Source organism: Dermatophagoides pteronyssinus, unplaced genomic scaffold, assembly GCF_027571235.1.
Source record: "Dermatophagoides pteronyssinus isolate colony J.1.1.1.1 unplaced genomic scaffold, Derpt_VIB-CSIC_2022.12 sq0002, whole genome shotgun sequence".
Classification (NCBI taxonomy): domain Eukaryota; kingdom Metazoa; phylum Arthropoda; class Arachnida; order Sarcoptiformes; family Pyroglyphidae; genus Dermatophagoides; species Dermatophagoides pteronyssinus.
The window spans coordinates 590,158-616,003 of NW_027461526.1; the positions used below are offsets into that span (position 1 = coordinate 590,158).

At 28.4% G+C, this 25,846-nt stretch overlaps 11 protein-coding genes across 11 annotated transcripts; 5 read left to right on the forward strand and 6 right to left on the reverse strand.

Annotated features, from left to right (window-relative positions):
• The first annotated feature begins 268 nt into the window (after window positions 1-268).
• On the forward strand, window positions 269-2,465 carry LOC113797438 (uncharacterized). Its single transcript, XM_027347811.2, has 2 exons — window positions 269-420; window positions 513-2,465. The coding sequence occupies exons 1-2, from the start codon at window positions 381-383 to the stop codon at window positions 905-907; spliced, it is 435 nt and encodes a 144-aa protein (XP_027203612.1). The 5' UTR covers window positions 269-380; the 3' UTR covers window positions 908-2,465.
• LOC113797355 (uncharacterized) lies at window positions 1,040-1,828 on the reverse strand. Its single transcript, XM_027347715.2, has 2 exons — window positions 1,504-1,828; window positions 1,040-1,422 (listed from the first exon to the last, which is right to left on the reverse strand). The coding sequence occupies exons 1-2, from the start codon at window positions 1,601-1,603 to the stop codon at window positions 1,040-1,042; spliced, it is 483 nt and encodes a 160-aa protein (XP_027203516.2). The 5' UTR covers window positions 1,604-1,828.
• Window positions 1,895-2,825, reverse strand: LOC113797354 (uncharacterized). The gene is made up of 2 exons (XM_027347714.2): window positions 2,473-2,825; window positions 1,895-2,403 (listed from the first exon to the last, which is right to left on the reverse strand). Exons 1-2 carry the CDS (start codon window positions 2,561-2,563, stop codon window positions 1,985-1,987), a joined length of 510 nt encoding a protein of 169 aa, XP_027203515.1. The 5' UTR covers window positions 2,564-2,825; the 3' UTR covers window positions 1,895-1,984.
• Window positions 2,826-3,360: 535 nt separating this feature from the next.
• Window positions 3,361-4,041, forward strand: LOC113797356 (uncharacterized). The gene is made up of 2 exons (XM_027347716.2): window positions 3,361-3,496; window positions 3,566-4,041. The coding sequence occupies exon 2, from the start codon at window positions 3,599-3,601 to the stop codon at window positions 3,995-3,997; it is 399 nt and encodes a 132-aa protein (XP_027203517.1). The 5' UTR covers window positions 3,361-3,496; window positions 3,566-3,598; the 3' UTR covers window positions 3,998-4,041.
• A 431-nt stretch (window positions 4,042-4,472) lies between these two features.
• LOC113797353 (uncharacterized) lies at window positions 4,473-5,976 on the forward strand. The gene is made up of 7 exons (XM_027347712.2): window positions 4,473-4,629; window positions 4,687-4,835; window positions 4,888-5,013; window positions 5,075-5,227; window positions 5,296-5,382; window positions 5,438-5,537; window positions 5,766-5,976. Exons 1-7 carry the CDS (start codon window positions 4,608-4,610, stop codon window positions 5,768-5,770), a joined length of 642 nt encoding a protein of 213 aa, XP_027203513.2. The 5' UTR covers window positions 4,473-4,607; the 3' UTR covers window positions 5,771-5,976.
• A 140-nt stretch (window positions 5,977-6,116) lies between these two features.
• On the reverse strand, window positions 6,117-11,408 carry LOC113797437 (uncharacterized). The gene is made up of 4 exons (XM_075824495.1): window positions 10,808-11,408; window positions 9,726-10,279; window positions 7,397-7,454; window positions 6,117-7,240 (listed from the first exon to the last, which is right to left on the reverse strand). The coding sequence occupies exons 1-4, from the start codon at window positions 11,238-11,240 to the stop codon at window positions 6,366-6,368; spliced, it is 1,920 nt and encodes a 639-aa protein (XP_075680610.1). The 5' UTR covers window positions 11,241-11,408; the 3' UTR covers window positions 6,117-6,365.
• Window positions 11,409-19,314: 7,906 nt separating this feature from the next.
• Window positions 19,315-21,329, reverse strand: LOC113797449 (ras-related GTP-binding protein A-like). Its single transcript, XM_027347822.2, has 7 exons — window positions 21,171-21,329; window positions 21,013-21,112; window positions 20,840-20,949; window positions 20,585-20,764; window positions 20,255-20,515; window positions 20,021-20,186; window positions 19,315-19,963 (listed from the first exon to the last, which is right to left on the reverse strand). The coding sequence occupies exons 1-7, from the start codon at window positions 21,180-21,182 to the stop codon at window positions 19,851-19,853; spliced, it is 942 nt and encodes a 313-aa protein (XP_027203623.2). The 5' UTR covers window positions 21,183-21,329; the 3' UTR covers window positions 19,315-19,850.
• Window positions 21,330-21,336: 7 nt separating this feature from the next.
• LOC113797451 (ADP-ribose pyrophosphatase, mitochondrial) lies at window positions 21,337-22,408 on the forward strand. Its single transcript, XM_027347825.2, is given in 5 exon segments — window positions 21,337-21,384; window positions 21,442-21,778; window positions 21,827-21,869; window positions 21,871-21,939; window positions 22,010-22,408. Coding segments are annotated over 5 exon segments (831 nt in total). The 5' UTR covers window positions 21,337-21,377; the 3' UTR covers window positions 22,385-22,408.
• Window positions 22,366-23,445, reverse strand: LOC113797447 (UBX domain-containing protein 1-like). The gene is made up of 2 exons (XM_075824665.1): window positions 23,237-23,445; window positions 22,366-23,180 (listed from the first exon to the last, which is right to left on the reverse strand). Exons 1-2 carry the CDS (start codon window positions 23,296-23,298, stop codon window positions 22,424-22,426), a joined length of 819 nt encoding a protein of 272 aa, XP_075680780.1. The 5' UTR covers window positions 23,299-23,445; the 3' UTR covers window positions 22,366-22,423.
• Window positions 23,446-23,504: 59 nt separating this feature from the next.
• Window positions 23,505-24,202, forward strand: LOC113797453 (uncharacterized; the record flags this gene model as incomplete). The annotated part of the gene is given in 2 exon segments (XM_027347827.2): window positions 23,505-23,651; window positions 23,654-24,202. Coding segments are annotated over 2 exon segments (633 nt in total), but the record flags the coding sequence as incomplete, so codon positions are not given.
• Window positions 24,047-25,845, reverse strand: Bx42 (Puff-specific protein Bx42). Its single transcript, XM_075824664.1, has one exon. The coding sequence runs from the start codon at window positions 25,753-25,755 to the stop codon at window positions 24,220-24,222; it is 1,536 nt and encodes a 511-aa protein (XP_075680779.1). The 5' UTR covers window positions 25,756-25,845; the 3' UTR covers window positions 24,047-24,219.
• Window position 25,846: the final 1 nt, after the last annotated feature.

The window sequence follows — 25,846 nt, forward strand, 5'->3', positions numbered from 1 at the left end:
TAAAACACAATGACAGTAACACAACAAAAACAACGGAAATGGATAAACAAAAAAAAATGTTTTCCCATTTGGCCTTTATTTCGGTTAACGTTCGATTGCATCCATTTTATACATGGATATTATTCATCTCTACTATTCGGTCTATTTCTATATAATCGAAACATCAGAATAATTCATTTACACGGATAATAATAATAATGGTCATGCTCGAATCGAGGTTATTGTACGGAATATTTTGTTATTGTTTTTTTTTCTGTATGATGTGTTTGTTTGTTTATTTGTGAGCCAATAATTAAAATTGGCCAAATGTTTTTTTTCAAATTTTAATCAAAATTTACAAAATTGATAAAAAACAAAAATTCCAATCCATTTGATCAGTAATGATCATGTTTATTCTTAAACTACGAAACTGCCTAGAACGTAAGTCTAATCTAATCAAATCAAAAATGATTAATGAATCCATTCATTTCAAATTTTGTTTGTCATTTTATCGACATTCAATCTATAAATAGCCTTATTGATATTCATAATTTTTTTGGCCATATCAATCAGTTCATTATTATTATATTTATTGTTAATGATTATAATCGTAATGATGAATACAACAAAGACAGCTAATAAATCTTTTTCATGGTCATCATCATCATCATCATCATATAGTCCGATAAGATTATCATCAATTTCATTCATACGAATGTTGATCATTACATGTGGTGTGATAATGATATTGGCCGTATTAATCTGTTTAATTCATGGTTACAGTAAACAAAAACGTCGTCGACGACAAAATCATTATCGATCACAAAGAATAATAAATCCATTATCATTAAATTATCGATATCAACCAAAACAACAACAATCGAATCATAATGGACCATCATCATTGATCAAAGTATTGACCTTTTGATAATTTTTTTTTAAATTAGTCATTTTTTATTATTATTTTAAAAAATATTATTATTATTGATAAAAAAATTTTACACTAAAAAAAGAATCAAAAAAAACTAGAAGAATGGAAAAGTATAGAAATGAAATGTATTCAATGTATAGTTATTTGTTTATCAATGCTAACGGCAATCGTACCCCTTTCATCAATCGGTTTAGTAGAACTTCTTGTGATTGTATCATCACAATTTTTATCAACATTTATTATTGTGGTCGTTGTTTGTTCTTCATAACAATTGTTACAATTCAATAATGGTCGACATTTAAATTGATCACGTAATAGATAAACAGCAAATGTAGCCAATAAACAAGCAGATGATAATGCCATAAACGTTAATATTTGTATAATTATACTTGGCCAATTTCGTAGATAATGACGAATATAATCATCTAGTTGATCAGAATCTTTTGCAATTGTATGGAATAATAATGCATATGAAATGATCAATATTATGATCAATAAGAAAAATATTATCACTATCGATATGAAAAAAAAGATGATGATTCAGTCATTCCATATAAATCCAAAAAAAAGAATCAAATAAAAAAAAATCATACCAAATACGATGAAAACAATGGAAATACTTCGATGATGAGAATTAAATTTTGATTGCTGATCGTCATCAACATTATTATTATTGGTCGTTATAGCATCCATCCTTATGTTGTCAACATTTAATCAACTTGATTATTGTAACTCATTGTATTTGCGTGCGAATTGAGTTTTTATTTTCTTTTTCCTATTTTTTTCCGCTTTCTTGATCAACCCACATCTAAATTATAATTATCAACAACATACAAGCCAATCTTCAAGCAATGTATGTGTTCAATGTAATTGCTGTCATATTGCCAACTTAAATTTTTTGGGGTGATTTGAATGTCGCTATTATCGTTGTTGAATTGTTAATGTAAAAAAAAATAAGAATAATATCAATCAATTTTGTTATCATTATTTTGTTTCGAAATTTTGTTTATTATCAAAAAAAAACTTTGTAACGTTAAATATATTCGAATAAAAATAACTATTTAAAAAAATTGATTAAACATGCAAAAGATTTGGATTATATGATGATGATGATTTTCGACGTTGATTTTCATATGCTTCATTACGAACGGCTGTTAGCCAACAATCTGAACCAACTGATGGATTTTTAGTGATTTTTACTTCCGAATTTATACGATTAGGATCGACTGAACTATTACGACGAATAAAATCTTCGGTTGGATTTACCGATTGTAATCGTTCGATTGGTGGTGGTGGTTTAGCAAAAACAAAATTCGATGATGCCATTATAATACCGGATGCAATAACAATAATAATCATTGTTAAAATTGATATGACTGTATCGATCCAATAGGATTGATGACATTTTGAATATTTTTCATCAAATTTATATTTAAATGCACGTGTAATAAGAAACATCATTAATATGATGACAATTATTATGTAGATTAGACCTATGTAACAAAAGAAAACAAAATCAATAAATTTTTTAAAAATTAATCCATTTTAAAAGAAATTATTACATGAAATTTTATAGAAAAAATTTTGTCGTTGTCTTCGTTTACTTTTTTTCAAATGTGCAGCTGTCGTATCAACGATCAATGTTTTGACCATTTTAATTCGAAAATCAATGTTTTTCTTTTATTAAAATTTTGGTCGAATGATTGAAATGTAAAAACAAACTAATAATAAAATTTTCATAATGTTAGTGAATATTAATTTGTCAGATCCGGACAATGATGTTTAGTTTTATTTGATGATGATGATCATCATTCTGTTACACTTAACCACCAACCATAACAGATATGCAAAGAAAAAATGCACAAAACATTGTTGGCAATGACATCGACATTGAATTCCTTTCTTATTTTTTTTTCATACATTTTCAATGGCAACAAAAAACCGATTCATATGTTCTAATTATATAAATTATCAACCACTATCATAGTTTTTTTTCATGTTGCCTAAATTTAATCCTTGTTTTTTTTGTTGAATATTTTATGTTTTAAACTGTCTGTTCATACGGAATTTCGAATGAATAGAAAAAAAATTCCAAAGATTTTGTTTCTTTTCAATGCAGAATTCACCATTTAGGCGCTCTTATTTCAAATTTTTTTCCTGTTTAATTTGATCAATTATTAACAGGCGTTATGAATAAAATTTGCCAAACATATAGCACAGGTAGATTGCTTTGATTTTATACAGGGTGTGTATCTCATCGAAAAAAACGTATGAAACATTTTTAGGCTACATCAATTTTTCCAGAAAAAAACTAACAGATTTAGTATATGTTGTTCCAGTCGATTATTTCGTAACAACTTGTAAGCATTAGAAGAATCATCATTTCATAAACTAATAAATGATACACGCACATAAGTTTGAACCTCTGCCTCATCTTTCATTTTCTCGGATATATATTTAGCCATCAAACATCATTATTGTCCATAAACATGCTGCTAACATTCGCATGTTTTTGATCATTGTTTTTGTTGTTGTTGTTGTTATGGTTATTTAATACGCTTTCAATCAACGCATCCAACGATCCAGGTATGTAATTCAATTGTTTTTTTTTCTACAAAGAAAATGAAATAATTCAATTTTATTTGAAAATTTTAGAAAGATTAAAAACAAACGAAGAATCGATCGAAAATGCCGTTATTTCGTCAACAATTACTTACACAAGATCCAAGATACCGTTATATTGTAACGTTATGTAATTATTTTCTTGCTACATTATTTTTGGGCATGATTGTATTGTTATCGGGTGTTATGTTGATGACATATGTTGAACAGAAAAAGAATCAAGATAAATATGATCACGAAAGAGTATCATTTGCACAAATACTTGGCGTTATATTATTGATCGGTGGTTGTCTATTTTTTTTGGCTTCATTTATCGTATTCATTGTTGCATCGGTTATGTATGTTCGTACACGTTCGGAACCACCACCAACAATGGAAACACAAGAATCAGATAATAGCGAGCGAGCTGGAACAGTACAATCATCGGGTGATGCATATGGTGCTGTATCAACAATTCCAGCTTAATTCATTAATATTCGATTAAAATCATAAAAAATGACCAAAAAAAATGGAAAGAAACCATTGATTATTTACACACTCGAAATGCCTTTGTTTTTAGATCTGATTTGCTCAGAATCTTTATAAAATCAATGATATTTAACTATTGGAAATCTTTTAAATTTGTTTCATCACAATGAAACTGAAAAAAAACAGGAAATTTTACATTTTTTTCTACGGCCTTCAATAATATTAGTGATTGATAATAACCATTAAACTGTCATTTGATCATGATAATCATGTTGCTAAAATAATATATTTTGTAATGATTCTTGATATACTTAACATAGATATTGTACTGTTTTTTTTTGTTTATTTATGTGCACTTAAATAAAAAAAATGATAATTTTAACGTTCGAATTTCCTGAATGATTCGAATTTGATTCGAATAAAATTTCCAGATTTTTCCCGTGAAATTTTCTCCAATTGACACGCCATTTATGAACAGTCACAAGGAGTACAGGTTTTTTCCAAACGCCCAGCTTTATTGACAATTTTTGGATTCTTTTTTTTCGGCATCAATGAGTTTTTCTTAATTAGATTGTTCGATTTTATTTATGTAAAAAAAACACTAACCATGTATCGATACATCTTATTAGGTAATTTTTTTCCAATATAAGAATCTAAGATTTTAACAATTGTTTTTTTTTCAACAGTGATATTCTCATTTATAACAATTTCATCATCATCGAATGTTGAAATTCTGAATTTACCCGATTCATTAATATTTCGTAATACAACTGATTCGTTATCAAGCACAGAATTTTCATCATTATTAAGTCAATGTCTTGGCTATACGACCAAAGTAATTTTAATTACTATTATTTATATTGAAAATTAAAATTTTCTTTATTTAGAAACCAAATTGGAACGGATTTTATGGGTATAAAAACATTGCCAAAAATATTCCGAAAAATATCGTTGTATTCCATATGCCTGTTTCAGTTCAATCAATTGCTGTTCATACATTTCCAATAAATATTGTAAGCCATTATTAATTAATGGAATGATTTTAGGTTCTCATTTGAGTATGTTTTTGAGCAGGATTCCGATTTGGGCGAACAATACCATATGACCAAAGAAATGATGGCAAAAACTACAAATAATATGCAAACAGATTTCATTCGGTTGTCTAATCAGAACGAAAAAACTGATCTCATATCGCAATTGGATTCATTGGAAAAACATTTGAGCAAGGTAACAATTATAAAATTTTAATATGTTCATGTAACTAATTATACAAAATTCTGATTTTTAATCAAAAGATGAAAAGCGAAGATCGACCAGTTTTTCTATGGTATGAGATGTTTTCCAACAAAAACGATGCTAATGTTGTAGACAGGATTTCAAAGGTGATTTATAATTGCATTTTCAAATTTTATAATTTACTCAATCACATCCTTTTAGATTATTAATCATCTAAAAGATTTGTTCGGAAGCAATACATTGATGTTATCAATTTATGATGAAAATCAATCCAATTTTAGAACGGTCTATTCGTCAAGCGGTAAGTTGATAAAAGTTTTTTTCATCATTTTGAATTCATATGTCAAATTCATATTCTCATTCGTCAACGATGACGAATTGCTCCATTGGGAAAATATCCATTCGATCAAAAACACAATGAAAACAATTTTAACCATCCATCATGAATTTAACAATGATCATATCTAAATGCATAAATGATGTCATTTTAATATTTTTCCATTCTTTTTCTTTTTTTTACATTCGCCAGGGTAAAAATGGTGAAAAGGCTACTCGTAAAGTGAATTTAGCACATGAATATGATCGTAATTTTCATACAACATTCATTACAATCGCTGCTGCATCAATATTATTCATATTGGCTGTATTCATCATATCCGTTTCAATGTGGAATATCGACCCAGGTCGTGATTCAATCATCTATCGATTAACGGCCCAAAAAATCAAAAAAGATCAATAAAGATCAATCAATTATTTATCAATGCTTTATTTCATTGAGTGGTTGTTTTTTTTCCATCAATTTCCATAATAATCTAGTCTTGTGCAGACACACAAAACAAGCAGAATGAACATTGTTGTAACTTATATTTTTTTTCTTTATTTCCATAAAATTATATTTATCCAAGATATTCAAAAAAAAAATAAAAGAATGAATGTATCTTTTATTTCAATTTTGTATTCATAATAACATATTAGACGTTTACTGTTGATTTATAAATTTAAAACAAACAAAAAAAAATTCCATTGATTGAAAATTTTTCTGATTGTCTATTACAAATTTTAATCGTATAGTGTGTACATTTTTTTCTGAAATCAAATTGAGATCAAATAATGAGAAATTAATAATAAATCAAGCTTTTGAATCTTCATGATCGATTTTCAACCGATCTTTTTCAATGGGACTAAATGATTCTTTTTCAGTATGACTTTTTCGGGTAAATATTTCTGATTCTGTTTGTTCATCAATGTTCGTTTTTATCGTTGCTGTCGTTGTCGTTGTTGTTGGTGAAGATGTTGCAATTGTTGTCATAGGCACTCTAAATGAAAGACCAAATCCTGATGAAGATGATGATGATGGTGATGATCCAAATAAATGTACGCTAGGTGATGATGATGATACGGATGAAGAAGAATTGCCATTATTAAACAATGAATTACAAGTAAATGGTAATGATGATGTTGATGATGATGATGATGATGCTGCAGCTGCTAATGCTGCATAATGTTGTAAAAGATTAATTGGATGACTTAGATAAGGCATATAATGTGCCATATTGAATGATGTTGATAATGATGGTTGGCCACCAATATGAACATTATTGCCAATCGATGCTACGGTTGTGGAAATAGGCGTTATTGTTGAAGTTTGTATTGCACTTGGATGTGATTGTAATATCGATGATGGTGTCGATGTCAATAATCCTAGCTGTTGATGATGATGATGAGGATGGTGGTTATGATTTGATCGATAATTTCTATCAAATTCAATCATTGCAGCTGTATTTGATGGATTAATAATAGATGGTGATAATGATAATGATGATGATTGTGATTGCGATGTATGTGATTTTGATAGTCCATAATGAATATTTAAACCGGTAGTAGTATTAGCTGCAGCAATTGAATTATTATTATTATTCATGAGGTAGTTATTGATAGTTGCACGTGATTGTTCCGAAATTGAACCACCACCAGTAATACTATGTGGACTCATCATTATGGTATCTGAAATGAATAAACCCCACCAAAAATAAAAATAAACATCAATGATTGAATTAAATATCTGAATTGAATTAATTGAATGATTGATCGAATGATTGTAATATGATGATTATCATTAAATTTAATGCATTATCATCATAATAGAGATACACTACTTACTTTTCTGTATTTGACTTTCATGTTTACGGCATTTAGCACGACGATTCTGGAACCAAACCTGACAAAATGACAAAACAAACAAACCATTATATCATAACAAACTTTTTTTTTGTTGTTGTTGATCATAATGATAAGTGCATTTTTTTGTGATATATACAGTGTGAGAAAAAAGAAATTATCATTCAAGAGAGTATTTTCCGAAATTGATGCAAAAACAAAAACAAAACAAAAAAATGATAAAATAGAATCGATCCCCAAGGATCATTGTTGTTGATCAATGATGATCTTGATTGATAATAATAATAATCATTATTATTATTATTATCATACGAAAAATCTCAATGGATTTTATCAACGAGAGACAAACAAACAAACAAAACAAAACAAAAAATTCATCGAATATAATTAGATTGTGACAGAAGGAAACATAATTCTATCATTGAATAGAATAAAAAATTGAGCAAAATTGTTACAATATGGAACGAATTCGGTGTTGTTGCTGTCCGAACCAATGAATAAAATGAATTGTGAAAAGAGAAGGGAAAAAAAAGAATCTGAAAAAGTGCGTTCAAATCGATTTGCCAAATCAAATCGATCGGTTTTTATTTTTTGGATTAAAATAATTAAATTAAAACATATCATCATGACAATGACAACAATGAATGAATGATGATAATGTGGTCGATTCTTTTTCTTCCCGTTATTATCAGAGCAAAAAAAATCATTGAAAAAGTGAGGGATAAAAAAAAATTATAAATTTTATTTATTGACATCCAAAAAAAGCAAGTGAGACTGAATGAATGACAACAACAACAACAAAAAGATGGATTATATCATTTACGTCAATGAATATAGATGGGATGTAAAATGAAAATGAATGGAAATACATTGAACATCAGATACGATAGATCTATGAATCTAAATGTAATTTACACACCAAATAACAACAATAACAGAAACAGAAAACAAGTCATTAGAAAGCAATCCTCTTAAGTGGTTGATTTCTCCCATTCTCTCTCACTGTGTGTCATTTGGGGTTGTTTTGTTTGCATCATATCATTAGATCCGACCGTTCATTTTCATTTTCATTTTAAATGTTTGGGGTTCATCAATTTGATTATCATTATCATCATTGAATTAATTCATTAACACACAATACAAACTGATATAAATAATTTTTTTCATTCATTCATTCTTTCCATAAAACATTATGAACAAAATCTGATCGACCAATGAATATTTTTTTTGTTGCCCAAAAAGATTAATAGATGTTTGTTTGTTTTGTTTTATTTTGTTTTGACGGGACAACAATCATCATCCATTTTAATTAATATGGCAACAACCAACCAACAACCAACAACAAAAAATGAAGAGAATCATAAAACAATAGACTCTATTCAAATATCATCAGCATTGAAAGATTTTGGTTCAATAAATTTCTATCCTAATTAATTTAATTATCTCGATATATTGTGATTTAGTTGAAAATTTTGTTGTTGAAAAAGTTTTAAATTTTAATTTTCTTGACTTTATAATTGAAATTTTAACTTCGAGGAAAACAAAAATCCAATGATTAATGAATCGATTTAAATGAAGAATAAAAAATGAATTTTTTTTTGTTTTGTTGTAACAATGGTCAGAGAAAAAAATGAAATAGATTAATATTCATTATGATGATGATCATGATCATCAATGACAATACAGTTTTCAGATAAAATATCCTAATTCAATTTGACAATTTGGATTACACATCCAAAGTGATTTGTTTCAATTTATTTTCAATGCAAAGAAATTGAAACAAAAAAAAAGATTGTCAACACATTTTGTCAACAATTATATAATTGAAATTGAATTGTAAAATGACCAATAAAAGTAAATGTGGCTTTCTGCAATAATCAAAATTGATAGCAATAATTCTTTTTTTCCTAAAAAAAACCTAAATGGTTTTTCTACAAAACGTCGAGATTGTTTTTCTTCTCTTAGATTTTTTTTTGTTGTTATTGTTGTTGATGTTTGACATATTCATTTCTACGATTAAAAAGTATTGGTCAATCTTCTAAATTATTTTATTAAATTATAGATCAGATTGTCAACTGATATTAGTGATAATGTTTTCTTTGGGGACATTTTTTGTTATTGTTGAACAAGCTATTGTTTCTGGTTGTTCGTTTATCGTAATTGAAATAGTGGTTTGTATCATTTTTAAATCAAAAATCAAGATTATTGAAAATGGTTTGAAACAAATCATTGTCATATTTAATTTCAATCCGAATGGTTAATTTGAATCGGATTTGATTTCAAAAAAAGTTTATTTTTAAAAATAACATACCTGAACACGTGCTTCCGAAAGACCTAATCGTTGCGATAATTCTTCGCGCATAAATGCATCCGGATAATGTGTTTCATCAAATAATCGTTCCAATTCATTTAATTGTTCTAATGTAAAATTCGTACGCGATCTTCGTTGTTTAATTTTATTATTACCATTAGTACCACTGTGTTGATGATTGACCAATGTTCCAGTCGTTGTCGTCGCCGTCGTTGACGTTGTTGCTGTTCCATTTATCAATGAATGATGATGTTGATGATGCTGTGAATGGTGATGATGATGTGCCGATGCAGCAGCAGCAGCTGCTGCAGCCGCTGCTAAACGTAATGATAAAGATGCTGGTGATTGTACACGATGATTATGTTGATGATTACCAATCAAATCTATTGTATTGTGTGAATGAATTGATTGTGAATTTGAATTTTTCAATTCTATTTGATCCGAATCGACATCAATTTCATTAATTAATGGTGATTCACATTTTATTTGTTGCAAATTATTCAAATCATCTTCATCTGATTGTTGTTGTTTATGATCAGAGGATTCATTTTTAACTAAATTAAAACAAAAACAAAATCAAATCAAAATTATATTTTCATTATAAAATTCTATAATCAATATTTTTAATTATAAAAATGATGTCAGTTTTTCTCCGAATTTCTAATCTAATTAATTGACATGTACAGCTCTTTGTTATTTTCCGCAAAACAAAAGTTTTATTTGTAATCGACTATAATTCAATATTGTTGTCATGTTTCTTGAATCGTGTGTGTGTGTGTGTGTGTTTTGTGTATGAAATGAATAGATTTCACAAGAGAATTTACCACCACAAATGTTTACATTGTATTTAGTGTATTCAGTGGACTAAACTTTTTTCTTCAAATGTTTTACATTGTTGATGTTTTTCATATTGTTATTTGATTTGGTTTGTTTGTTTGTTCATTGTTTTTATCCGGAAATAGAGAATTCATTCACGAAAAAAAAACTTTCTCTCTTCATTCATTGATTAATTAATTGTAACATTTTTTTTCTTCATTGAAATGAGTTGTTCACAACAAAACAAAACAAAAAATGATGCTTACCAAATTGATGATCATCATCAATAATTTCTTTACCATTTTTAATAACAAAAACTGAAGAATTACTTGGAATTATTGGAGTGCATAGTTTATCCATTGTATTTCTTGTTGTTAACACTTCAGAATCAATAAAACGATGAAATGGTAATTCTGTTGTTGTTGCTGATGGTGGTGGTGGTGGTGGTGGTCTATGATGATTAATTAATTGTTGTTGAAGTTCATGAAATCTTTCAACCATTGAATCAAAATTAAATTTTGTATATAAATTCAAAGGATTAATATTTGTATGATGATCATGATTTGGATGATTAGTATTATGATTATGATGAGGATAATGATTGTGTGTAGCAGCAGTAGCAGCTGCGGCTGCAGAAAATAATGGTAATGAATAAATGGATGACCATGGTGTTGATTCTGATGATAATGGTGAAGACATTTTGATGATGATAAAGGCTTCCAAAATGATTCAATGAATAATATTATCTTGTTTTTGAAAATTTTTGTCCAAATTAATTATCATTAATAGACTTAGATGAATTTTTTTCGTACAATCATTTTAAAATCAAACAAAATAAATCATAAACGATGTATGTGTGTGTGCATGTGAATGATCAGAAATTGAAATGATTCAAGTATTTTATCTGATAATTTTCTGTCCATTATTCAATGTAAAAAAAACAAAGAATACAATAAGTAGCTAAGAGAAAAAATATTGGCTATAAGAAATTCTATTAGGATCTATTTTTTATTTCTAAAACCAAATTCTGTGATAATCAACCAAAACAAAAACAATCGAAATGAATTTATCACACTATTCGCTATATAATGATATACTTTTACCCGCCCGCCAAATTAATACGAAATAAAAAGGCATATCGTATAGAATACACACAATGTGTGTGTATATAGTCATCATCATCATCATCATATCGTAAAAATGTTTAACATCATTTTTATTTCAGTTCAGTTGTTGTTTTAGTCCCACCCATTCGTTATTCTGATTGGCTAGAAAAGAAAGAAAATGTTTTTCAAATTTACGTTCAAACGTAATTCATCAGCGCATTCAATGTTTACTGTTTTACAGTTTTTTTTTCGGAACACAAACAAAAATGAAATCCAATCTGTCAGTCAGTAAGTCAGTCATTCGTTCGGTCGGTCGGTTATACACACACACATGCACTTATCTCGAAGAATTTTCCAACCAAAATACAAAAAATTATTATTAAATTAATAAAAAACAAATTAATGTTAAATTAACATATTTGTTTTAGATTCATTCATTCAACTACAGGGCGTTTGATAAGTCCCTGATGAGTTTTTTTCGATATCATTCAAAAGTATGAGGATATAAGATATGATGTTTATGGTGAATTTATAGGGAATTTATTAAGGTTTTTGAGTTATCATCAAAATTTTCCATCGATGATACTTTTGATGAAAACGATTTTTCCGAATCAATGTCTAAAATTTTCATCAACGCAATGGCATTTTCTCTATGGAGGCAATAGCCATACTTTCCAATGGAGTGTATGCTATGATCGCGTTCGAATTTCTGTTATGTTGTTGAGCTATGTGAAAATTGTGTTGAATGATCAAAATTGTGATTTTTCTGAATTCATGGATCATCCCGAAGAATCAAAACTTGGAAAATCAAAATTACCAACTTAACCAAAAAAAAAAAAAAAATTATCAATACCATATTATCGTCAGCCATTTTTAAAATAATCTTGTCATTGATACCATTCTGCGGTAGATGGTTAGATTGTTGCTTTAAATAATATGAATTTGTCAAGTGATAATTTATATAATTTATATAATTTTTTTTTATTTGAAAGGAGTGCGTCATCCAATGGGATGTTTGCACTGTTCTATGAAAATACAAAAGTAAATGAAAATACGTAAAGTAATGAAAATACAAACAATGTGATAAACAAATTTTTTATAAAATTTGATGGCCATATGAAAATTCATAATAAACATTTGAATGTATTTGAATTTGGATATGAAAAACATTTGACCACAAGTAAAACCAAATAGATTGTTGGTCATCGATTGTAGAATTTTTTAAATTGAATGTTACAACGGTTTTTCATAACATTTTACTGTGTTTATGGTGAAATTTTGATCTTTTCCTCATGGAATTGTTTTCATATGAAGAATTTTTTCAATTTTTGAAAATTTTTCTACAAAATTCAACCTCTTTACCGATTGTCTTTTCTTTTCTTTTGTTTAGCTTGATTGATTGTTTATTTTGTTATGACATGTGCTATCATTTTGTTTTGCAAAAACAAAAATCAATCTTCAATTCTTTGAAATGTGTTTTTGTTATTGTTTGAAAATGTATCATTTTGTGTATAGAATCTAAAGATAAGATTTATTTATATATATGATAAACAACAAACAATAAAAGAACATGCGAGAGTATCCTTGTTGATGTAAAAGGATAATTTTGACCATGATGAAATGGTCAGATTATTCGATGATTTGTAATTGTTTCTTTTGCCATGCTCTTTAATTGAAAAACAATTTACTTTATTTATTTAAAGGAAAGTATACAAGTATCGAAAGATTACAAACACAAATATTTTCCCAAACAACGACAAAAATATTTCCTTCCATTTCAATGGTTACTCAAACCAGCTCGTCTGTTCTTCGTTATTCACCCTCCAGCAACTCAAATGCTCTTTAATATGAGAATTATATCTATATATTTCGACTGATTTATTGTATTGAATAAAGTTTCGTTGTTTTTTAAGATAAATATCTTCTAAGATATATCCTATAGGATAAATCTTATAAGATAAATAAAATTTGGAGTTATGCTCCTATTAATATTAATATTTATTTATTATTAATATTTATTTATTATTAATATTTATTTATTATTGAATATGAATTATTGAATTATTATATATGAATAATGAAAAGGGATAACAATAATAAGAAAAAGATAACAATGATATGGTTATAACAAAAATAACAATGATATGATAACGACAATAAAATAACAATGACAAGATTATTTTAAAAATGGCTGACGATAATATGGTATTGATAATTTTTTTTTTTTTTTTGGTTAAGTTGGTAATTTTGATTTTCCAAGTTTTGATTCTTCGGGATGATCCATGAATTCAGAAAAATCACAAGTTAGGTCATTCAACACAATTTTCACTTAGCACAACAGCATAACAGAAATTCGAACGCGATCATAGCATACACTCCATTGGAAAATATGGCTATTGCCTCCATAGAGAAAATGCCATTGCGTTGATGAAAATTTTAGACATTGATTCGGAAAAATCGTTTTCATCAAAAGTATCATCGATGGAAAATTTTGATGATAACTCAACAAAACCTTAATAAATTCCCTATAAATTCACCATAAACATCATACCTAATATCCTCATACTTTTGAATGATATCGAAAAAAACTCATCAGGGACTTATCAAACGCCCTGTATATAATGATCATGATCATCATCACCATTCAAATGAAGAATCCAAGAATCTGTAAATACTTAGTATGACATTACTATACAGACAGATACCAGACAAATATTCTTGATTCAGGAATACGCAAAAAAAAGATTCATTATCCATCACTATGATTACGCATCTTTTTTTGTTTTGTTTTTTGCTTGACTTTCATCATCATCTCTTTTTATTTCGCTCGAATAGAATTAAATGGCTCATTTAATCACAATATGATATCAGCCTAATTCATTTCATTTCGTTTTTTTTGAATTCAAAGAAAAATATACGCACCTAATTAGACTAAAGTTTTTTGTTTCTGGTTCGGAATGAAAAAAAAAATTTGAGAGACTTAACATTAATTCGTAATTCATTATGGATGATGATGATGCAAAGTATAAAAAAAAATCCTAAAAGACAAAATGGTTCAAGTCATTTGCGACATTTTTTTTGGTTCTTGTTGGCTAAAAGTAACCATAAAAAATTTAATGACAATTCCGACAAACAAGAGAACTGTAAAATTTCCAATGAAATTTGTAATTTTCAAAAACGAAAAAAGTAAAGTTAAATCAATATCGATCCATACATCATAATCATCATCATCATCATCATCATCATCATGGATCACTTAGACTAAATGTGTTCTTTTTCTGTCTCCTTTTTTTTCGGTCGATGATTGAATTCAATCAAATATCTTCGAACAATCGTTACTTTTATCTAAAATGTTCTTAAAGTGTTCTTGTTAATAATATTTTTTCTTTTAATGTTTTTTTTTTGTTGTTGAAATACATTTTCTGATTTCATTTGAAGAAATGATCCATGATATTTATGAATGTGCTATTCGAATGTAGCAATGAATAATGATGATAAAAATTACATTATCGACAATGATGATCATGATTATGAAAAAAAATATCGATATTTGTTATGGATCATTATCATTGATTTAACACAAATATCAAATATAAATTGTGAAACGAATCAAATCAAATCTTTATTCATTCATTCATTCATTTTGGTTTTTTGTTTAAATTTCAATTTTGTTCTCATTTTGCAGTTGCCAAATTTGAAAAAAGAATCATTTTACAACATGAATTTATTGAATTGTAATTGTAATCTAGCTAAAAGCATCTTTTAATTTGCATCAAGTATGTTGGATATCATCATTCATGATGATGTTGATGATGATTTAATTAATTCACATTTACAAACATTAGTGAAAAATAGGATAGGGGAGAGAATGCCTGCCTGATGATGATAATCATCTATTCTCACAAAAATAAAAGTAAAGAAAAGAACAAAAAAGTGTTGAATCTAATAAATGATTCTATTCTGCAACATTCACATCTAGATTTATGAATCACATTTTTTCGTTTTGTTTTCCTGCTATCGTTGAACACAGAGAGAGAGAATATTATTTTAATAACAGATGATATTATAACCCGTTAATGTGTTGATCAATGATGATGATAATAAGCAACGTAAAATATAATCAATTATAACATTTTACTTAAACGAACCAAAACAAAAAAACAAACATTTATGCTTGATACACTGTATTCAGTCAGTCAGTACATGCCAAAAATGTTGGTTGAGTTGATTAGTCAAAAATTTTTTTTTTCACTCAAAAATTTCAAGTTTTATTCTTTCCATTCATTTTCCAAAAAAATGATGGAATTTAATTTTATCATTTTTTTCCTGAATCGAAAAAGAAAATTCTTTGTTTGATTTTTTTTTCTGTTCTTGTAATGAATTGAATTGAATGTTTTTTTTACAAAACGTATTGAACATGGAAAAAAACCAACAACAATTCAATTCGAAAATTGAAATTTATTTGGTAAACAATTTAATGAATTTGATGTTGAACAGCGGAAGCATCCAATCCATTGTATTGAAAAAGAGAAAGAGCGAAAACAAACCAAATTAAAATGGCCATCGGCAATTTTCGTGTATACTGTAAATTCCTTATTTCTCTTTATACAAACACAACCAGGAAAAGCGAAAGATTAATTCAATCTTCAATATTCCGGATCTGAAAACCAACTCCATCATCATATGAGATAATCATAGAAGAATTTAAGAATCGAGAATATATTAGCGGGGGAAAAAAAATAAACCATCGATAATAAATTATTACCCATCGATATCATTCAATTAAGATTATTCCTGAAACAACAAACAAAAAAATGAAATTCTATTAACCAAATAAACAATTTTCGGTTTTTTTTTGGTTAGTTTGTTTGTTTGTTACCCGTAAATAATAAAAGTATAGAATATATATTGTAATAAACAAGTATGTAAACAATTTATTGATGAACCAAGAAAAAATTCGCATGATAGAATTCAAACAACAACAATCTATGATAATCATTTGGATAACAACAATTTTCATTTTTTTTCGATATTAATACAAAAAACACGTACACAATTGAGTTTAATATGGATCATGTATACGATTCTAGGCTAGCCAGCAAGCAAGCAAACAACAACAAAAAACATTTTTATTCATTTTTCAAATGAATAAAAAAAGAAAGAATTGGTTTTTTCTCATCGAAAAAAAACAAACATACAATGAAATATTGTTTGGTTACATAATAACTTATGTGTGTGTAAAAAGGAGTTTCAGAATAGACTCTTTTCAAATATTTATTATTTTTGGTCAATTATGAATTGTGTAAATAATGATATAACAATTCAATCAATTCATGTTTTGAATTCATTATTTTTTGTTTTGCATGATGATCATCATCATCTTAGAAATTTTCGTAATGAATAAAATTGTTTAAGTAAATACCACTCTATACAGAATATACAGAATATACGAAAAAAAACTTGGTTGAAACAAGTTTGATTCATTTCTCTTTTCCCTCTCTCTATCAATATTAATTGGATTGTCAATTTTATCCATAAGAATAATCAACAACAAACCAAAATGAAAAAAAAGGAAATAATAATGTTGTTTGAATAACCCCACTGAAACATGTTATTTTTTTGTTTCTTTGCCTCAAATTATTATTAATTCTATTTACTTTTTTCACCCTTCGAGGTATTTTATTCAAAAAAGGTAATTATTTTAACTGATGATGAGGTTAATCAATGAAGAAAAAAAAACAGAAAATTTTGCCCAATACAAATGTTCTATTTTCATTTTTTTTATTCTTGTTTAAATTAAATTAAATTAAGACCATAATTCATTGGTTGAACATGTATGGTGACAAGGTCATAGGAGCTTTATGAATTTAATTTGATTTTGTTTTCGTTTTTCTCTCTGTCTCTTATCCCCCCCCAAAAAAAAACATTTGACATTTAAATCGTTCAAATTGAATTTTTTCGGCAAAAAAAAAATACTTGTGACGATCGAATTGAATTTGAGTTTGATTTCATGAATCGGATGAATTCAATTCAATTTTCCGAATTTGTCGATAAATGTTTTTTTTTTGGATGAAAAAAGCGCAATGAAAGCTGAACGATAATGTTGTTGTTGTTCATCGTTGTTCCAAGTTTATTCGAGCTAAAGTTATCAATCAGAATTTAACATCATCAATGTGCTACTGATGATGATGATGATGATGTTGGAAAGATATTTTTTTCCGAAATGGTATGATATGATTATTTTTATATAAAGTAAATAGAGCACATTCGAAATGACATCTATTCAATGGTCTTGTAAAAGATTTTAAATTTTTAAATTTTTTTTTTTTTTTGAAAAATTTTTCAATTCGTCCATTATGAAAACTTTTTCCTCTCCTGCTCTTACTTTGAAAAAGTGATCATCATCATCATTTCAATAAGAAATGGTCTTTTTCCTTCATTTTGTCAACCAGGCCACTTAAAAGCCAACAACAACTGAAAGACGCCAAAAAAATTAACCGAAACCACTTGAGCGTAAATTGTCATCGTAATAGAATATCTGTAAATGTCCGTTGAATGAATTTGATGAAAAAATTAGCTAAAAAACAAAGATCATGGTAAAAGAAGACAAAAATTTTCCGAATGGACATACAACAACCATTTACACTATATGGAAAAAGAAGTTGGCACTTTCGTTTCTTTTCACACAGGAAAAAGGATTGCCTGATGACAACAACATCATTGCATCAACATTAGCCGTTGGATAATGTTGTTGATACAATGATGATCATATTATCATCATCATCATCATCGCCATTATGCAACTACATATATCAAACAACAAACAAACAAATAAATAAAAAACAAACAAAAGTTAATGTTTGAAGTGTTTCAAATGACAATTCATAAGAATGATTCGTTTGAATTTTTCATTGCCTTTCACCAGAAAAAAAACATGTCAACCATGTATACACACCTCATAAATTTCATTATTCATATGTTGTTGTTGTTTTTTTTGGAACATATCTTCTATAGATGAAATAATGTCATCATGAATCACAAAAATATTAGCTTCAAATACATCTAATGGATATTGTTGTGTGTGTGTGTGTGTTATTCATTGTTGGATAATGGATGGATCACACAACATTCGAATAAAAATCATAGATGCGTCAAACATAAAGTGAACATCTCGGTTATATATTGTTTCATATGAAATACGAACACAAAAAAATAAATAAATCTAACGGGATGGTAAAGACCCAAAACCTTTAAACGATTTCTCTATCTCTCTCTCTATCTCTCTTGGAATTGGAGATTCTAAATGTTTAAAAAGTTTCATACAAACAGATTCATTCGAGCTTAAAGTGTTTTATTATGACTAGTATAACATATATAGCAAAATGATCATAATGATGATGATCGTATACATTCCCCTATACCTTTCCCCTTATCATGCATCGATTAACAATGATGATTTTTATCATTTTCATTACACTGTTTGAATTTGAACATTTAAAGCGTTTGATCAAAAAAAAAAATTATTTATGAAATTTAATGATAACGATCATCTTGATGATGATGATTATGAAGATGATAATAGTTTTTTAAAGCGAAAAAACATAAATAAATTAATATGATTTACGCTTGTATATTTTGTTTATTTCATAAACAAAACAAAACAAACAAACAAAAAACGAAAACAATATTTATTATGATTATTATTGTGATTATTTACTTCCAGTAGAATCATATAATGATTTGTTACAAATAAAATGACTTAATTTACTCTACTATAGTGTTTTAGGCAATTAGCCAAATATATATTGTTCATCGATTCATCATATGTAATGTTTTTTGGTTAGTAATTTTCATCCGTTGATGACATTGTTGTTTTTTCTGGATGGCTAGAATCAAAGACAAAAAATTGTTCAACAAAGCGAAATTTTTTTTTAAATCATCGTTAAGAATGAATAAAACAAAAGAAATGAAATTAATTGTCATTTTTCATTTCTTTTTGTTTTCTTCTAAAAATGAATGTTTCTATTGTTTAGAACCCCTATGGAACATTGATATTGTGTTTCATCTTTGTTTTCATTCATTTTCAGTAATTAATATTTTTTTATTCAATTACATTTATGATTCCATTTATGGAATTTTTATTTTTGACAAAAAAAACAAAAATATTATAATCATCATATAAATATTATACAAAAATCAAAATTTAATGATTACTATAAGTAGTACTGGTCGATTGTGATGATAAATGTTTAACACCTTCCAATTTTTCAAAATGTTTTCTTGAATTTTTTATATTGGTCAATGTTGCTTCCGATGCTGATAAATTAGAATTGATTAATAATATGAAATAGTTTTATTTTTAAAGATACTTACGAATCGATGGATCCGACATAATAACCATCACATATGTATTGGGTGTAAATTCATCGATGAATGCAGAAAATTTGGAATTTTTCACCTCCATCGATTGAAATTGTGCAGTCGATTTGCTACAGCTTAATTTAAATTGTTTAATTATGTTTGAAACTTTTTCAAATCTCTATTTAAAAAAAAATTATTATTGCCATAAATTAATCAAATGAATTTTATCCAATAAACAAAACATACATTAACATCAGCATGTCGACGTCGTTCACAATAACAAATGACCAAAAATGTAGCCCTTTCAAATAATAATACTTCATCGGCTTCGATTATATCGGCAAAAATTCGTAATTGATTTTCAAGATCTTCAACGTTTGGTACTAATGAATAAACAATAGCTGACCAAGCTTGATATAATGTTTCATCCCAAATCGAAGTACGAAAGCAAATACATTCAAGTGGTTGAGACATTTTTTTCAGATATATTTCACGATCTTTGAATATCTATTCACAAAAAAAAAGGTTCATTAATATGATCATCCTCAAAAATAAATCTTATCAAAATTTAATTACAATATCACGTTGATCATCCGGAATAAGATCCATTTTATGTATCAAACAAAATACTTTGGTATTATTCGAATATTCCATTATTCCTTCCAAACAATTTTGATAATATCGAACATCTTTTTCGATTTCTCTTGATTCAACATCAAATAAGTAGATTAAAACTTCAACATTTTTGAAAATATTCTTTCATGATAATCATTTAAAAAAAGAAAAATTTATATTTGATTCATCATTTTTTCTATTACTAATGTTATATACCTCACGTTGTGATGCAAAATAATTTTCCATGAATGCTTCCTGACCACCACAATCCCAAATATTGAGAACAAGATTGCCAAGAAATCGAACATGTGAATGTTCGACATCAACTAAAATTGATTTAAAAATTATAAGTTGTTTTCCAACAAAAAAAAACTGATGGACAAACTTACTTGTCGCACCTAATCGTCGTGTATCACGGGCAATATAATTGGCAAATATTATCGATCGCATACTGGTTTTGCCCGAACCACTTTTACCCATTAATAAAACCTTTCATAATTAATTTTGATTGAAATCTTAAGTGATTCAAATTGAACATCTTACTAACCTTTTTCTTCATATTTTTTTTTGTTATTATTATTCGTTTGTTTGGCGTAACTGAAGATTGCCGAGCCAAAAAAAAGAGTTAATTATAAACACAATCGTTTTATTGTGATGAAAAATATATGCAATTTGAACAGACGTTAACTATTCGATTTAAGTTGCATGATGATGAAATCGAAAAAAAAACTCACAAAGTACGTAAATTTCCAAAATGACAAGTAAGATGTTCAAAATTTTAAACAAAAACTTATTATTTTTACTATTTTTGCTATTAGATTTTAAATTTTATCGTACAGGTAAAGCAGTTATTGAAAGATTTCCCGTTTCAGCAAAACTAAAAGATTGGAATATCGAATGGAAAGATTATAAACCTGTGCCGGTAATTATCGATTTTGGTCAAAAACCATGGGCCGATCCAGATATTAAAGATGTAAATTTTCATCCAAAATGGAATGAATTAGATGCAAACATTGATCGTCGAAGTCATTGCGGCAAATATTCTATCGATAAAGATGGCTTTCCTTTAAATCCTACCGGTAGAACAGGTGTTATGATGCGAGGTCTTCTTGGACGATGGGGACCAAATCATGCTGCCGATCCAATTGTAACCAGGTTTGTTGTCATAGTTTGATTATAAAATTGTCTAACATGAATTTACAGATGGAAACGTGATGATTCCAACAAAATTATCAAACATAAAGTCAAGTGGCAAACCGATTATGCAATTTGTTGCCATTCAAAGGAAAGATGTTCTTGAATGGGCAATTCCAGGGGTTGGTATTTTATAAATTTCACTATAGCATCGATATCTGATTCGTGTTTTATTTTGTTGAATATTTAAAGGGAATGGTTGATCCAGGTGAAACAGTACCTGAAACGTTGAAAAGAGAATTTTTCGAAGAAAGTCTGAATTCTATGGAATTATCATCATCTGAACTTGATAAAATGAATGATAGATTGAAAAAATTTTTCACTCATGGACAGACAATTTTCAAAGGTTATGTCAATGATCCACGTAATACGGACAATGCATGGATTGAAACAGTTGCCGTCAATTTCCATGATGACCAAGGAGACATGCTTAATTCATTATCATTGAAAGCCGGTGATGATGCAAGAAATGTTCGATGGATGGACATAGATCGAGAAACAAAACTATATGCTAATCATTTAGATTTTATTGAAACAACAGTTAGAAATAAATGTGGGCATTGGTGAAAACCTTTATTTTTTTAAAAAATATCAATTAAAAAGCTTCTATGATGTACGTTTGACCACTTGTAAACGAGCATTTGGAGAAAGTCCAAGTACAAATAATGATTTGGTCATATCTTCTTCAGTGAATGGTGGTCGAAGAGGCATTGTAAATGTTATGTTAAAATCGATATTCTTCTGAGTTACAATATAAGCCCGAACGGCTGAAAGTACTTCTTTATCGTCGAATTCTTCAACCACTTGAGTACCGTCCAATAATCGAATTGCCAATTTAGTTTTACCTGTTTTGGAAGCTGTAGATACAAGACTCGGTTTGGAAGGAGTTATGACTGCGGATGACGTTGAAGGATTCGCTCCCGTCGGAATACCTTGTGCACGGGCACGACGTTCAGCTTTATCAAGCTCAATTTGTTTAAGAATTTTATCTCTTGCTGCTTTTTCTTCATCTTTTTCACGTTTTAAACTTTCTATATAAGTTTCCTGTTGTTTACGCTGTAATTCATCACGAACTTTTCCCATATCTTTTCCCTCACGACGACGTTGTAATTCTTTGATTCGTTCGGCTTCTTTTTCTTTTTCATCCATTTCGGCTCTTCTCTGTTTAATCTTTTCAGCATATGCTTTCTTTTTGGCTTCAATTTCTTCCGGCGTTTTCCCTTCATCTGCTTTATCTTTTGATTCAGATTTTTGATCATTTTCAGTCAATGTTTTTACCGCTTCTTCAGCTGTTCCATTATCAATAGATTCGATTACAGATTCTAATGTTGCATTTTCTTTTAATAATTTTAAAGCCCCATTTCTACAAAAAATTAATCGAATGAAATTTTAATTTCAAAATATTAAAAAATAACTTACATAAGATTCTCTTCAAATCCCATTTCGATTAATTGTTCTTTAAGTACCGCATGTGATGCCATCCTTATCTTGATTTTTTTTCTTGTATTCTAGATGTCAACCAATTTTCGCGGTGTAATTAAATGAATAAACACAAAAAAACAACTTCAAAATTTAGATGCAATGATGAACAATCAGTTTTTATTTGGCAGCTGCTCAAATCACCATATCAATTGTGACCGGCATGTGTGTATGCTGTTTTTATAGTCACATTCATTTGTGAATTTTTTTTTATTCTGAAAAAAAATTCAATTTTTGTTTTCTTCGAAATCTTAATTATGAAAATGGCCCGGGCAAATCTTCGAAACGATATTTTTCCTCATCATCCTCATCATCATCACATTATCATCGGCGATCAAGATCGCCAGATTCAAACGATCATCTTCACATGGTAAATCATCTTTGCATAGTAGTTCAAATAGATCGTTGACATCATCATTCGATACGAATAAACATGCATCGGAAAAACTAAAGAAAACAATCAAGGAACAAATTGGTGAATCAAAAACAGAAACAACATCTAGTAAATTATTCTTACCAGTTGAAGAACAAATAAAACTGATGAATAAAATCGATGAAATCAATTATGATCCATTCAAACCAAAAAATTTTATTAGTAATCGATCGGCAGGCAAGAAAACTGGTCAATCATCAAGTAATTCAAATGTGAACATAAATTTGGCAGATATACCATTGCCGAAAGATATGAATTCATGGCATGAAAATGCTCGATTATTACTTGCGCCAAAGTTACTGGAAGGAACCAAAGAATCACGACAACAAAAATGGCAAGATAATTTATTATATTATGGTAAAAAATTATTATTAGATAAACAAAAAAATGAAATCGATACATGTACATAATATGATTTTTGCTTATGGATGAATGAATATTTTTACCATGCATTAAATGATAATTAATGATAATTTTCGTTGATGATCATTTAATCTTTTCGTTTTTTATAAGAACTTCTATTTTCATATGTAGCCGATGATGCTTCAGGTCGTTTACTTGCTTTTTTGACTTCGGTTAAAAATTTATCCAAACCAAATGGATCATCATCTTCTGGTTGTTTCTCGAATTGTATTGGTCCATCACGTTTAGTCGAACGATCAGCACCGGAAAATTCTTTATCAGGAACAAATCGATTTTTTGATAATTGTTCTAATTCATCACCATATACTTCATTATCATTCTTTTTTGTTGGCCTATAAATATTCTGTGACATTGCTTGTGCTGATCGCCATGGTTTATCATAAACACTATAATCTTCATCATCACCAAATCCAGTGCCCAGACCTTTGGCCTGATTAAATAATCGTTGATCAAATTGAACTTCGTTAGCATTCATTCGTGGATTAGCCATTCCTAAAGCGACTTGTTCACTTATATCACGTTCACGTTGACGTTCTAATTTTGATCGTCGTTCTGGTGCAGCACGCATCAAATTCTTTTCACGTTGTCGTTCTTTTTGTCGTTCCTGTCGAATTTGATTTCTTTCTTTCACTTCATCATCGTCATCACTACTATCACCAGGAGCTGTTGATCGAATACCGGCTCGTTCCTCTCGAGCTTTTTGAGCCAATTGTCTAAGACTTTCTTCTTTCTTTTCTTTTTCTTTCTGTGCCATTTTTCGTTCCATTTGTGAACGTGATTCAACGGCTTCTCGAGCAGTTCGATCAGCTATATACAATGCTTCGGAAAGTTTGGCGAAATTTTCATTAATATGAACCTGTTGAAGCCCACGACCATCAGCAGCTAAACGTTTATCCAATGGTATTGTATAACCACGTGCATTTTTCCAATTCGATATACAAGGTGGAATACGCCATTCTTGCTGTTCTTTAACTGTCAATTTTCTTGTTGGACTGTGCATAACAGGTGGTGGTGGTGATGGAGGAGCTTGAGGGATTTTTTTGTTAATCTTAAACCGTGGTGGTTCGAGTGGATCACGTTGAACATCGACAATTCTTATGATTCGTTGTTCAGCACCAGAATTATGACCTTCGCCCGGTTGTGATGGAGTATAACGAATGTACTGAGCTTCTTCAGTTTTTTCGGCATGTCGTACCGGTAATGCAGCTGATATTTTACTATTAATTAATTTTTCTAATGCGGCTTTAGTAGCTTCAGTTGTTTTATGCACCTCTTCTTCATCTGGTTTTGCTAGCTCTTCGGGATTCAAAACTTCACTTGGAAGTAAATCTTGTAATTTACTGTAAATTATTTTATTTCGATCAGATGATTGACGTAATATAGCATCATATTTAATATTTCCTTCGGCATCATATTGAACAGGCAATGCATTACTTTTTTTGGACGGTTTTCGGCCCATATCCAATGGATATTGTGCAACATGAATTTCAGGATATGCACCACCACCACCGTAATCAGCATCACAACGAGGTATCCAATTTTTTCGTTCACCATATTTTGGTATAGATGATGTTAATTGTTTCATATTAGAAGATGATGCCATTTTATTATGTCAAATTAAAAAAAAAAAATTATTTTTCTAATTTGATCAGTTGAATTTAACAAAGACTGAACTGCTCACACATGATTTTTTT

Excerpts from the sequence above, each read along its gene's own strand:
- LOC113797449 (XM_027347822.2), bottom strand. Across the intron at positions 20,765-20,839 it reads ATTTTGCATCACAACGTGAG|AATATTTTCAAAAATGTTGA; the intron begins GTATATAACATT and ends TTATCATGAAAG. Across the intron at positions 20,516-20,584 it reads CGGATGATCAACGTGATATT|ATATTCAAAGATCGTGAAAT; the intron begins GTAATTAAATTT and ends TTTTGTGAATAG.
- LOC113797447 (XM_075824665.1), bottom strand. The coding sequence starts at position 23,298 with ATGGCATCACATGCGGTACTTAAAGAACAATTAATCGAAATGGGATTT. Across the intron at positions 23,181-23,236 it reads GGATTTGAAGAGAATCTTAT|AAATGGGGCTTTAAAATTAT; the intron begins GTAAGTTATTTT and ends AATTTTTTGTAG.
- Bx42 (XM_075824664.1), bottom strand. The coding sequence starts at position 25,755 with ATGGCATCATCTTCTAATATGAAACAATTAACATCATCTATACCAAAA.
- LOC113797355 (XM_027347715.2), bottom strand. The coding sequence starts at position 1,603 with ATGGATGCTATAACGACCAATAATAATAATGTTGATGACGATCAGCAA. Across the intron at positions 1,423-1,503 it reads CATTGTTTTCATCGTATTTG|TGATAATATTTTTCTTATTG; the intron begins GTATGATTTTTT and ends TCATATCGATAG.
- LOC113797354 (XM_027347714.2), bottom strand. The coding sequence starts at position 2,563 with ATGGTCAAAACATTGATCGTTGATACGACAGCTGCACATTTGAAAAAA. Across the intron at positions 2,404-2,472 it reads TTTTTTCTATAAAATTTCAT|GTCTAATCTACATAATAATT; the intron begins GTAATAATTTCT and ends TTTGTTACATAG.
- LOC113797356 (XM_027347716.2), top strand. The coding sequence starts at position 3,599 with ATGCCGTTATTTCGTCAACAATTACTTACACAAGATCCAAGATACCGT.
- LOC113797437 (XM_075824495.1), bottom strand. The coding sequence starts at position 11,240 with ATGTCTTCACCATTATCATCAGAATCAACACCATGGTCATCCATTTAT. Across the intron at positions 7,455-9,725 it reads TTTCGGAAGCACGTGTTCAG|GTTTGGTTCCAGAATCGTCG; the intron begins GTATGTTATTTT and ends TCATTTTGTCAG. Across the intron at positions 7,241-7,396 it reads TGAAAGTCAAATACAGAAAA|ATACCATAATGATGAGTCCA; the intron begins GTAAGTAGTGTA and ends TATTCATTTCAG.
- LOC113797438 (XM_027347811.2), top strand. The coding sequence starts at position 381 with ATGATCATGTTTATTCTTAAACTACGAAACTGCCTAGAAC. Across the intron at positions 421-512 it reads ACTACGAAACTGCCTAGAAC|CCTTATTGATATTCATAATT; the intron begins GTAAGTCTAATC and ends ATCTATAAATAG.
- LOC113797353 (XM_027347712.2), top strand. The coding sequence starts at position 4,608 with ATGTATCGATACATCTTATTAG. Across the intron at positions 5,014-5,074 it reads ATACATTTCCAATAAATATT|GATTCCGATTTGGGCGAACA; the intron begins GTAAGCCATTAT and ends GTTTTTGAGCAG. Across the intron at positions 5,383-5,437 it reads TTGTAGACAGGATTTCAAAG|ATTATTAATCATCTAAAAGA; the intron begins GTGATTTATAAT and ends ACATCCTTTTAG.